This window comes from Sinocyclocheilus anshuiensis, unplaced genomic scaffold (genome assembly GCF_001515605.1).
Source record: "Sinocyclocheilus anshuiensis isolate Anshui unplaced genomic scaffold, SAMN03320099.WGS_v1.1 scaffold183, whole genome shotgun sequence".
Taxonomy (NCBI): domain Eukaryota; kingdom Metazoa; phylum Chordata; class Actinopteri; order Cypriniformes; family Cyprinidae; genus Sinocyclocheilus; species Sinocyclocheilus anshuiensis.
The window spans coordinates 1,957,713-1,971,048 of NW_015548309.1; the positions used below are offsets into that span (position 1 = coordinate 1,957,713).

At 38.9% G+C, this 13,336-nt stretch overlaps 1 protein-coding gene across 12 annotated transcripts in view; it reads left to right on the forward strand.

Moving 5' to 3' along the window:
• Positions 1-3,297: 3,297 nt before the first annotated feature.
• wnk1b (WNK lysine deficient protein kinase 1b) overlaps positions 3,298-13,336 on the forward strand; it is a 79,387-nt gene continuing 69,348 nt past the window's right edge. For all 12 annotated transcript variants that reach the window (XM_016444103.1, XM_016444104.1, XM_016444106.1 and 9 more), the window contains exons 1-2: positions 3,298-3,917; positions 4,739-5,952. In XM_016444103.1, coding sequence (XP_016299589.1) covers positions 5,218-5,952 — 735 coding nt within the window. In that variant the 5' untranslated portion in view covers positions 3,298-3,917; positions 4,739-5,217. The remainder of the gene's footprint in view (positions 3,918-4,738; positions 5,953-13,336) is intronic.

The window sequence follows — 13,336 nt, forward strand, 5'->3', positions numbered from 1 at the left end:
TCACTCACTTCTCTCCTAAAAGACACAATGAGGCATTAGCAGCTACAGGCACTGACACAGTCCATGGGCTGAGTGCCATCGCAGCTGCAATAGTGGTGGACACGTGGCATTTGTGGTTCTTTGTGCTCTGTGAATGCTCAAAACATCTCTGCATGTAACCTCAAACACTGAGCTAGAGCAGATGACCACTTTGAAGCCTAAAATAGACTGAATTAAAATTAACTTCTATCCTTGTTGGAATCTAGTGCAAGTGGCCTTACTCTGTCTGTGTGTGAGCAAATGTGCTGTGCATATACTAGTACCACTCAAATGTTTGGAGTTGGTAAGATACTTTAATGTTTGTGAAAGAAGCCTTTTATGCTCACCAAGGCTGCATTAATTGATTAAAAAAAACAACAACAGTACAAACAGCAATAATATGACATATTGTTATAAAGACATACAGTTTAAATAAAGACTGCTCTCTGAGCTCTCTGTCACTTTAAACAGACCTATAAGCTCTTTTTGCACTATACCCATTATATCTGCACTGTTTGTTTATATCACTGGTTTGCTCTCTATCTGCCATGTGCCTTGTGCTTCTTCATCTTTATCTATCAATTTTTTTTGCATGTCCTTACTTGTATATTTGTATAGTTGTATTTTCTATTATATTTGAATCTGTATTTATTTATATTTTTACATTCTACCGTTAGTGTTTCGTGTTATCTGTATGCACCAAGGGTTTGAGAGTAAAGCCATTTCAATTCTCTGTATGTGCTGTACATGTGGCAGAACTGACAATAAAGCAGACTTTGACTTTGACTAAAGTAACCATTTTCTTTTTAATAACAGTGTTAACAGTTTTTGTTAACAGTGTGATGAAGACTTAATGACCAAATTCAAGACATTGCCCTTTAGTTAATCAAGAAAATAGATTTTAGTGGGTTTGTTTTCCTGTATGTAAAGACAATAGGCTCCACCCAGCCCCTGAACTCTGGAATGGGTCCTGTACATTGTGTACCCTCTGCTCTATACCATCAAACAGGACTTGCTTTAGAAGTTTGAATAAAAACACTGACATTTGACAGATCATCTGCCATCCAGTGGCTCTTTACAATGGAATGTTAAACTTTCCAGCAGGCATTTGACATGGTGACTTTAAGATAACCCTCCTTACACTCATTTAGATTAGCTTGTGCATTGTTTCAGTCTCAGAGCAAATATTTACCTTCCGGAGTGTTGCAGTTATCTTAAAGACCAGTCTAAATACAAGATCCCAGCAATGCACAGTGAGGGGACTCGCAAATGTTTAAAATATTCAAAAATATTTGTCTTAATAAATAATCAAATACAAATTCTGTGTATGTTGGGTGAAAAAAAATTCACTCATTCCCACCGCCTAGTGGATAAACTGATGTACTGAAGCTACATTATATTACATAATCTTACAGCTTGAAGGATTTTTTTATCTACAGTAGATAACACAAAATATACATCCTCTTTATTTTTCTTTATTTATTTTGTTATTCCCCTAATCTAACTGTCACACTTAAAGCAATTTCACTTGCTCATCAATGCAGTGAATGGGTGCCATCAGAATGAGAGACCAAACAGCTGATAAAAACATCACAATAATCCACAAGTAATCCACAGACGTCCAAATTCAATGTTTAGGTGTTTGAACTTTAAACCTTTGCTTCTGGCAAAAATATGAGTACAAGCACGCAGCTTTTCACTTCACAAGATGTTAAATGATCGACTGCTTTTATCAGCTGTGTGGACTCTCATTCAAAGACAATGTACATTTGACACATTCTGTTTGCACAAATTAATTAGTCAAATAGTGAAAGGTTTGTTAATGTATGTTAATGCAGTCTTCTTACCAGTGTTATTCCTACCAGTGTGAAATTTCCACATGCTCTCAATTGACCTGTATGTCAACAGAGCTCAGTCACTGCCGTACCCATCCCACAGTCAATGCATCCAAAACAAACAGCCTCTCAGGGTGCAATCAAAAACACATACCGTGATCTCGACACCTTACTGTCTTACTTGAGTATGCACAACTTGCATATGCTTGTGTCGCCTCTTTGGGCCCCACAGGTAGTTTTAGCAGTGGTAGCAGTGGGGCCTCCATATAGAGAATCTGTGATGTTAAGAAAGATCCTACTCGTGTGTGCCATCTGGAGAGGAAGGGAACGCAAAAAAGAAAAACAAATGTCTAGTGTTATAAGGGGCTCTGAGAAAACAGTCTGGCCACAGAAAAAGAGAGAGAAAAAAGAGAAAAGAAAACAGTAACGTTTCTTTATTTGAATTCACACTTCCCATTGTGATATGCGTAACAATTTTTGCAAAATGAAAATTCAACATAATTGCTATTTGGCATTTCCTACATTAGTATTAATATTTTATTTAAATATAAAACTGAATGTGTTATGTTTTGCAAAAGTATAAAGTGAAATGCATAACAAACCGAGGAGATATGCTTAATATGTGAATGCAAAATGCATAATTTAATAAAAAAAAGTAAAAATGCATAAATTAATTTGAGCAAAATAACCATTTAAATGTTGCTTACCATATATGCTTCCTCATTAATCATTTTAAATAAAGCACTGAGCACTTACAGTAAATATGCTATTTTGTTTTTTTGCTTTCATTGTTGGATATCTTTAGCATTTTAAATTTGCTTCATGATTCATATTTCGTATTAATTTCTAATATCCATCAAAAGATCTGCACACACTTTTTCTGAAGGACTGTTAACAGTTTCATACTTCATTATTTAATGCCCATCATCTGTAATAAATTACAAAGGAAAAAATGATTTTTGTTGCATGGAACGTGCTGGAATTTGAAAAGCTCTCTTTGTTTACAACAGTAAAAGCACATGTGCCAGAAGTTTAAGGGGGCCTGATTGCTCGCAGATTTACTGTTAATCAGCCGCATGGAAGAAGAGCCAGAATTCCATGCCAGGGCAAATGAGATATATTGGCATCTCTGCTGTGGTCCAACTTGAAGCAAGCTGTTAATAAGCACTTAGATAAGAGAGTGTGCAACTGGCATGTAGCCTATTACACAACATCGCATGTTAAAAAACACTATGGCCATGTTAGATCAGGATACACTGACACTGAGAATGTCAGCTTTTAAAATAAAAATAAGAATTAGCATCGCAACCAAAGTAGACGTGAAGAAAACTGCATTCATGAGGAAGGGAATCAACTTTTGCACTGCAAAATTTGTAAATAAACCCAGGGTGGAAACAGTGACCTCTTCAGGCCGTTCTAAGACACTGCAGGCTGGCGTCTCTGCTGTCAGTATTCAGTGGGAGGGTAGACAGCAGCAGCCCCGGAGCTAAAACCAACGTGACAGACCGGAGTCTCAATAACACCACCCGAACCGAGAGCAGCAGTTCCAGAGAAACCTTAATACTGCATATGGAGACTACCAGTTGTCATTTGTCGACTGCTGCATAAGGATAACGATTCAGCCGGCTCGACAGCAGCGAACGCGAACCGCAGTGGATGTTGTTGCATTGTTCACGTGAAAGGAAGAAACTCGCTGGTTTGCAGCGGATCCGCGTGCAGTCGACCGGAACCGGACTCGGTTGTTGATTTGTCATAATGTTTTATCACGGGATACATCGTTGCGCTGGATACCGAATTTATTAGTCACTGCATCACGCTGGATTCAACAGCCCCGTTTTGAACTTGGCCTGTAGAGCAAATATGCTTAGCACGATGAACGCATAGCTGTGCTAAATTTATGGAATTTATATTTTCTGACCATTCGGTCCTCTAGCCGTGATTCTTTTGGTCTTTACAACTATTCGGCGATCGTTAGCTCTATTAAATTATTCGCTCGGTCAACTCAAGCAACTGCAGCTGTCGCTTTGTCTACATCAGAGGGGAATGGAGACGACGATACGAAAGGTAATCGCTGGCCAGCCTCCTATTTTTCATTATATACCTGGTTATAAACCTCAGCTTGTTTTTTATGGGTTGACAGGCATATGATATTAAATTCCCATTGTATATTATAGGCTGGTATGTCGTATTTTGCGTCTGTGTGTTCGTACGCGCTTCCTGTTAAAAAAACGCGATTAAACGCGCGCGGCGTTATCTTAAGAATGAGCTCGAGACCCGAAGAACTAACGTTCGCCGTTACTTGGCAACTTTATAAAAGCATCGCTGGAAACTTTTAACCATTTAAATGCGTCATAAATGCAAAATACGACAGAAATTGACCGAGTTGTGTGCTTGTCTTTGCTGGAGAATTGCAAAAAAAAAAAAAAAATCCCCCCAAATCTCAGCTGGCCACCCCATGTAACCAGGGCGACCCGTCTCCATTACATGGTTTGGTTTTGTTGACATTTTGAGGCACAGCATTTTATTATTGTTATTATTATTATTATTATTTATATTTATACGATTGAAACTGAACACCTGACGAAAGCCCAGCAGCCACACGCACAGAAAACCGAAGTTAGCAAAAGGTTTCGAAGTCGAAGTAGCTTATGTTTGCTTTTAATGTCAACCTTTAACTCCTTTAAACGGAATATTGAAAATTTAGTGCCGTTTATAAGTGTCTTTAGTTGAAACGTAGGCTAATATTTATTATTTCTAAGTTAAATGATGCTGTTAGTATAATTTTTAAAATGCTTATTAAAATGGAGAACGGCTTTTAATGCTTTTGAACCAGGAAAAATAAACTTGAGTGTGCAGTTAATATGTTCTTTATATGTATCTTGCAGTAAACCTGGACCTGGTTTTTGGGTTTCGGAGCCAGGTCTCCTGCACTCTGAAGGTCTGAAGAATATCAAGGCTCTTGCCCTTTTCCCTCTTGCGGTCCCTTATGCCCAATGACAGCTGTCTCCGGGTCACTGCAGGATGGATGAAGTGGATCTGACAGTTTTTGTCTGTCACCATCAGTGCTTGCCTCTCAGTGACTGTGTCTTGTTCTTTTACGTTTATAAAAGAACACCTCCTCTCTTGGGCTCTGGCCCCTTACACTGTAAGAGTAACTGTTAGTAAGGAATACCCCACGGAGGGGGCCTTCCAGCAAACTCTGTGGTTCACGTGAGCTTTTATTACTTTTTTTCATAGGCTTTTTTGTGCCGCAGTAAAAAGCAGAAAGAAGAAATTTTTGCAAAAGGTCAAGGTTTACATTTGAGTTTTTTTTTTTTTTTCATAATAATTTATTTATAAATTTCTTTTTTTTTTTCCTGGAGAGATGTCATCGGAAAATCCCAACAAGGTGGTGACCTTCTTGGCCCCTCCACCTCCAAAGAATGTGAATGGCTCCGGTTCGGACTCACTGGTGGGTGAGAAGCTAGACACGGAGGTCAGAAAACGACGCCACACCATGGATAAAGATCTGAAGACGGCTGAGCACAGATTTTTTAGGCGTAGCGTCATCTGTGACTCCAATGCCACAGCCCTCGACTTGCCCAGCAAAGCCTGCATCCTCACCTCGCCTCCGGACTGTGAGCAGTTTGTTGTGCCTGCAGTGCTGGGTTCGGCCCCTGATGTTACCATTGACACCCAAGTGGGTGTTTCGGGTGTCCTATTGGAAGAACATGCAGAGGATGGAAGAGCTGCTGGGGTTGATGGGATTGTGGAGGTACAGAGCCCATCTGTGCAGGATGTGGGTGTGAGGCAGATCGAGGCCCTTGGGATGGCAGAGACGGAGCCCAGCGATGTGGGTGACAAGGAGCAGGAGAGTGGAGTAGCAGACAAACGTGAAGAGGAGGAGAAAGGGGTGGCGAAGGCCCGTGCTGAAGCTGAGCAGAGGGAGGCTGAGAAAAAGGTTCAGGAGGATGAAGAAGTGGAAACCAAAGCTGTGGGCACCTCACCTGATGGGCGTTTCCTCAAATTTGACATCGAGATTGGACGCGGCTCGTTCAAAACCGTCTACAAGGGTTTGGACACGGAGACAACGGTGGAAGTAGCGTGGTGTGAACTTCAGGTAAGAAGCTACCATGTTATCAACCTCTGCAACAATGTTCAGCCTTCATTAATTGCAGAAGATGCCTTTGTTGTTTGATGTGAACACTTTTTGCGATTGACCAAAGGCTTGAAAATGCTCCTGTGAAACACAACAGTAAGATCGATTCAAAAAAGAGTGCCAGACTTACAACAGGAAGTCATGTTGGTATAACTTGTTTATGCCGTTTTGTGGTCATGGTTCTTATGGTGCCCCTACAGGATGTGGGTGAAGAACAACTTTGGTGAAGTTTTAGGTTAGGCCCAAAACATAGGCCTACTGTATATAGGTCATCCTCTCATGGATGGTCTTGTTGTACATGCTTATTCAGACAGTTAGCTGTAAATATGCCGACATGTTAACCAACTGAGTCAGCAAAGTTCTCTTCAAACCGTTGCTCTGCCATTACAGTGGTTGACATGAAAGACAAAATTAAGATATTTTCATGCTTGTACATCCTATAGCACCGCTTGCAGCAATGCTGAGAATGCAAAGCACAATTGTATTGTCATATGAATTCCTGATAAAGTCAAACTTGCATATCAGGAAGTTTTTACATTCATATTTTTCTTGAATGCGGATGTTAGCTTGATTTATGTTGTTCATAGTTGCATTCAAAAATGTGTCAGACTGCAAATTTAAAACGTGAACTTGTTGCATTTTCAGCACTATACAGGTGCATCTCAATAAATTAGAATGTCGTGGAAAAGTTCATTTATTTCAGTAATTCAACTCAAATTGTGAAACTCGTGTATTAAATAAATTCAATGCACACAGACTGAAGTAGTTTAAGTCTTTAATTCTTTTAATTGTGATGATTTTGGCTACTTTTCCACGACATTCTAATTTATTGAGATGCACCTGTAGTGTTAGCGCAGTGGTTTTCAATCTTTTTGAACCAAAGCCCCCTGAATTTCTTTTTTTTGTGTGATTCCAGAAGTTTCAAGAACTGCATGTTCTTCAATAAATTCTTTTAATATTAATACAAAGTATATTAATAATAATCTATTAATTTAAATAATTTTAGGTAATTCTGCAGCCTCCTTGTTGAGAACCACTGCAAGTTTTTGCTTTTGACTGTCATGGCAGAGCATGTTAGTTAACGTCAATATGTTAACAATAACTTACCTAAGTAATAACATATCTGATTTAATGACACCTTGAAGACTGAGGTTTGTTATTTCCAGACCACTGCAAGATTTTACTTTGTTCAACATGACAGAGCTATTTTAGTTTCATACCATGAGTAGAGTTACATTAGGCCAGAATTGTCTTTTTTTCTTTTAATAACACCTTGACATCTAAATCTGACAAATTGGGTCTTGGCAAGTGAAACTCAGTTGGATCTCATTACATGCAGGCTCGAGTGTTTCCTCTAAATATCACAAGACCCTCTGTGTTTGTCCTGGTATCTGGTTTCTACTCAGTATGGGCCTTTCGTGGAGCAAGTATAACTGCACACAGATAAAGATGGATTGTTGTTAGTTGCCTGGTGAAGGTCCATGTGCACAAACTGAACCGTTATACACACCGGTCAGACTGATATCAGACTATTAGTAATTCCTCCCAAGAGCTCATAGATTTAAACCATTACATAAACATGTCAAAGCACATACGGATGAAAGTGTGCAAAATATGCAGTGCGGTTGGGGTGGAAGACTCTGGAATGTAAGCGCGGATGGTGTCAGTGACGTCACGTCGATGCTGCCAGGATGAGGGGATTGAACCGATGTGCATTGGTGAAAGCAAAGTAGCATTATGAAGTGTGGACACTTGCTAAAAGGGGGATTTGCCCTACATTTAAAGATGGATCAAGGGTCAGAGGGTAAGCAGGAGGAGAGATCTGTCCACTGGAAACCCCCAGATTGCTTTGACAAAGGGAGGGCGCAGAAAGGGAATCGGGGCGAGCAATGCTAGGTTCATCAGGGAGGGTTTATTTTTTGTCCGCCCCCTCTCTTTTTCACTCTCTATCTCTTTCATTTTCAGGATGCTTTTGTAGTTGTAAAGTATTTGAAGTCTTACTGGACATCAGCAAAAGAGACTTTTCTTGGATGCAGAAGAGGAAAGAAGATTATCTAGTCGACTTTGTTAATGAGACATCTAAACGGCTTTATTTCCCAGAGCTGATTCATCTGCAGAGCTTGTTTTTTTTCTCGCGTTTGAGATCACTTGGGAATTAGTTTCTTTCCATGGATTGACTCAAACGTTTCCTCCTATTTGTCTGAAATTCTAATGTTCTCCAGTTCTTCCATTAGGATGCAATTATTACATATTTAGTAGCAATTTAGTTACGCTATTGTGCTATCAGTTGTTTGAATAGTGTTTTTTTTGTTACCCAGCATGCATCAGTATCACTCTGAATATTTTTTTTTAATTAAAATGGGTCTCTCTTGTCCTCATAGCCTTAGTATGTGTTGAATCATAGATGAGCTAGTAGGATGACAAAGGCCGACATTCCCCCAATTCATTCCTCTTGGATTCAGGGAGAAGCAAGCAAGGGCTCTCCTAATGGGAGCAGAGGCATCCCTTTACGCTTTTGTTTTTCTATTCAGCTGAATTATATTAGTAAAGACATGAAATTGTGCACTCATGTTCATAGTCTTCCTCTCAAGAGATTGCATAATGCTGAATTTTCATGAACTGCAATGTTTTTGGTTTTATGTCAGTGTTTTATGATACATTATATACAGTATTATATTTGTTTTAACTGTATAAATTTGCAGTTTAAATAATATTCATGAAAAATTTAATAATTAAAACAATTATAAATAATTATTTAGCAAAAAAAGAATAGAATAAATAAAAGCACAAGTTGTTGGAAAGTATGTATAAGGTGTCAATTATAAGTAAGTACTGTGTTAAAGCTTATAATAGCACCAATTGAATCAACACAAACAACATTTCTGAGGAAAAATATTAATTATAAGTAAGCTTACACTTATTCTAAGTTAGATCCACTATTGTATGCTGTTGCCGTATGGCAACATATCATAAAGTACCTTAAAATAATATTTTTTTTCCAAATTGTTTTTTACAGCACTTCAAGTTAAGCCAGTCTTAGAAAATAAAAAGATTCAAATATTTTTTTCTATAGGTCTATCATAATGCGTGCGGTAGAGGGTTAAATTGTGTGTCCAGTTGAAGAGAGAGTGATTTGGCTTATGATTTTCAGATGATAAAACAGGTTAAAAAATCCATTAGACTTTTGACTTGGGCTGAAAAGCAACTACCCAACATCCCAGTGAGGTTTGTACGGCAAGTACCACTCACAATTTCTTCTTTCTGGTTCTTTTTCATTCTCTCATTTTCACTCTAACATTCCCTTACCCAGTTTATTACTTTTTTTTTTTAAATTGTGAAGCTGTGTGTGATTCTAATGTGATTTAAGTGCCCTAATGGTGTGTAAGCTGTTCAGCATCCACTTCTCCACACATCACACATCACTCTTTTCTTCATGAGCTTTTCCAGCAGACGAGAGGAATGGAAACCACTTGCAATTAGTTGTCTAAACACATGCACACACACACACACTCACACAGGGTCTTATGTCCATACATTGACTCGCTTCACAAATGTATCTGATCTAGATGCAAGTTGTTGACTGAGGTTTTTCACCCTAAACTATTTAAAACTGTGCGGCTTTCGCACCATCAGCCTTATCACCACATGCTAGCTGTGAGATATCACAGTGCAGGAATTTGTGCAGGAGGTGCCTTAACTCCGGGTCGGTTTAATAGAGACATGCCCCAGAGAGAATGTCATCATCTGTGAATAATGCAGAGGATGTTGGGGGAACAGTTGAGGAAGAAATCCAATCCCATGGATCCCAGCCACAGCCGTTTCCCTTTTCATTGTTGAAATCCTTTTTTTTCCAAAGGAGTGAGAAAGACAAAGCCAGGAGCAATGCTTCCTTCATTTGCAAGCACTGATCTCCTTCCTCATTTACAGTACTGGCCCGTGTGTATGTGTGTTTATCCATTGTGTCTTACACGGGCTGGAAGGAAAAAAGATGTCATCGTAAATGGAAATATACTGAGGGGCTTTGCCATTGTGAGATGCTATCTGATTGGCATTAAGTTTCACTTGCACTGTTTTATCTTACTTAATGTGAATCTGATGTTTTTTTTCCAAGATGATCTTTTTTTAAACCTCTACAGTTGCACAATGACTGAAAAGTGTATGCAAAGCAGAAAATGTGTGCATACAGCTCTTTCCTTAAAAAGGTTCTTTCTTGCTTTCTTGCATCTTTCTTGCTTTCAGCTCAAGTTTGGAGGGTTTTGCGGTTTCACTTCTCACTAGATTCATAATCTATTTCTTACAACTGAGTCTGTCAGTTCCCCTCACCCTCTCTCCATGTGATAACTTGATATTTGCTCTGTGAAGTATTTGAAACTTTCGAGGCATTTCATTTTTTACCATGACATTGTTGAATTACCTGTTTTTGCAGCTTATTGCCTGCATAGTAACTCTTTAAAGGACCAGATCCACTGTAAATACTTCACAGGTAACATAAAGCAGCTTGTACTCCTCCCAAAAGAATGCGTAATCTCATGCAGCTGCTTGTCTGTCTCTGACATGGAGTTTTGTTTGCTTGCTGAGGCTTGTTGAAGCCCTCTCCCGCAACATTGTGCTCATCTCCTCTTTGAGATCCTGATCTATAGCATGTGATATGTAACAGTGTAATTCAAGTTTCAAGACTTGTGAGGAAAATCTGGTTTGATCTCTTGCAGACTTTCTTTCTCAACATTGTCTCTCTGTGCCTATGGTTTTGTACGTAGTGTAAGTGTGTTAAAGGTCACAATGGGAGAGCAGTAAATTCCTCACATTTCACTGCTCACCTCAGCCCCTTGTCCTAACTGCCCCTCATTTTATTCAATAAGCCTCTTAAGATGCTGTTTACATGCGTGCGCACACACACACACACACACACACACACACACACACACAAAGTGCTTTTACCGTTCAGTCTCGCCCTCAATTACCTTCACCCTACTGACCCCATTTGTTCTCATTTAGAGGTCGACCGATATGGGTTTTTCACTGGCCGATGCAGATATTTAGAAATCAGGGCAGCCGATGGCCGATATATGATGCCGATTTTTTTGGCCGATATGTTTGGCTGATTTTCTTTTATTCCCCTTCATCTCATAAAAGTGAGTTTGAGTAAATGATTATTGCAGGATACAAGATAGTAATAGTAGTAGTAGCCTAATTCAGAGTAATAATTCATGGCTCAAAACTTAAGCACCTTTTCAAAACAGTTCTGAAGCATGCTTTTTGTTTATGTTTGCTGACAGACACCAGTGTTTCTCACAGACTTGCAAATGTAAATTCATTCTGTTTCATATTTCATTCATATGTTTGAGCGGCGATATAGCGGTTTCCCCGGTAACGGCTGTAATCAAATAAGCACTACTTTATCAGGCATTACAGGAAAGACGAAATGAAAATGACATAGAAGCTTTTCTGAAGATGGTCGGTTCTTTTCACAGATACATTCATATAAAAACACCCGCGCTGCATTTTAATTTTGAAATGTGCAGTGCTCAGTTTATTCAAGGAAGTATAAGCCTTTTGGAAAATCTATTTGTGCTCAAATAACTCAATGTATGGGAAACACTGGACACTTCTATAAGTCAAATGGCCAAGTGATAACAAAAATAAAAGAGTTCACACATATTACACAGCCTGCTGCTCATAACTGCTTAAGAGTGCACTGGCCACGAGCGATGACATCGTGGAGGCTATTGTCGGACCCACACACACATTTCATGAGGAAAGTTATCGTGCACATTATAATCAGCCCAGAAGTTTCATCTGAATTGCATATGTTTCTACTGTCACATGCAAATGACTTGCACTTATGAATATGATAACGTTCCGGCATCAATTCTAGTAGGGTAAAACGTAATTACGCTTTCGAAACGGTCTGTTTTGCCCTGCAGAAGCGGCTGCAGAGTGTGAGCTGCTCCGTCTCACGCAGCCAGAGAGAGATTCTCCGGCGTTCCGCAACAACGCTTAGCTGCCCGCAGATGCGCCTGCCTATAAATCGGCCTAATTTGCAGCACAATCGGCCGATGCCGATTAATTAAAAAATGCCAAAAATTGGCCGATCAATCGGTCGACCTCTATTCTCATTTGTTGTGAGTTGTGCTTCATCATCATTTAATGCACATATTTCTAATGGGGGTGCTAATCAGTAAAAATGTGTAGTCCAATTACGTGCATAATATGCTGATAAGTTAATCAAATTCATTGCAGTTATTGTCAGATTGATTCTGACTGTTCCAAAGGCTCTGGTTCAGTTTTTCATTCAGTGATTTCATTCTTTTTAAAAGGACCCAATGACGTAGCGTACCCTAAATTTGGAAGCATGTAAACCTTGTATCCTGTATGACAAGCATCTTAGAGGCTGCTCTTGAAGTGGCTTTTTGCAGACTCTGAGTGGGCTGGTTGGACCCGCAACTCCTCCCAGATTTCAGTGTCTGTTTCGCGTTTGCATTCTCTGGATTCTTGTGGCAGGACGTCAGCTTTAAAAGAGGACAAAAAAACGTTAGGAGGGGGTCATTCGATTGAATGAGTCTCTCTCTAGTATTGGCTGCCTCACCCAACCACAAACCAAGCTGATTTTTTTTTTGGATTTTGATAAGTAGGAGAGTTGAGTTTTATATATATATATATATATATATATATATATATATCGTTGCAATACTATTATAGTTTTTTATTAATTTTCTGTTATTTTTTAATACATCAAGTTCAACTAAATTAAAATGAGAAATTTAATAAATTTTTGTTTTTGTAAAGTTTTGAAATAAATAGTTTTTTAGTATTTTATATGTATATAAGTAGGTTGCTTTTTCAGAAGTGCTTGGCTGAAATGGTTAACAAAAAGTCCTGATGATCTTTTAGTACAGTGTAAAATAGACGTGTGAAATTGAACTTGTATAGCTTGAAGCATTTGCATTCACATATTTCTGTGAAGTATGTTTTGGGCCAAGTCTACTTATCTCTCGTTAGTTAAGAGCTCAGACTTATGAAGTGTTTAGATCAATTTCATGTGCAGATCATATCATAAGTTGTCTGTAAAAATAAAGCAAGTCAGGATATGTGGCAGACCTGGCTATAACTGAGTTTCTTCTTTCATCAGACCAATGTGCGTGCATGCTAATTTTCCCAAGAAAGTCTGGAATTTACTGAAACTGCTGTTTTTTCTCCTCTTCTCCAAATCTCATTACAGGTATGTGATGGTGCTTCACTCAATCTGAAGGAATGCGTCTTGTTTAATTGGAGCCGAGGCAGGCTGTTTCTGTTAAATGTCAGGGATATTTTAGCTCTGTCACACCTATATAAATGCAGTACTAGA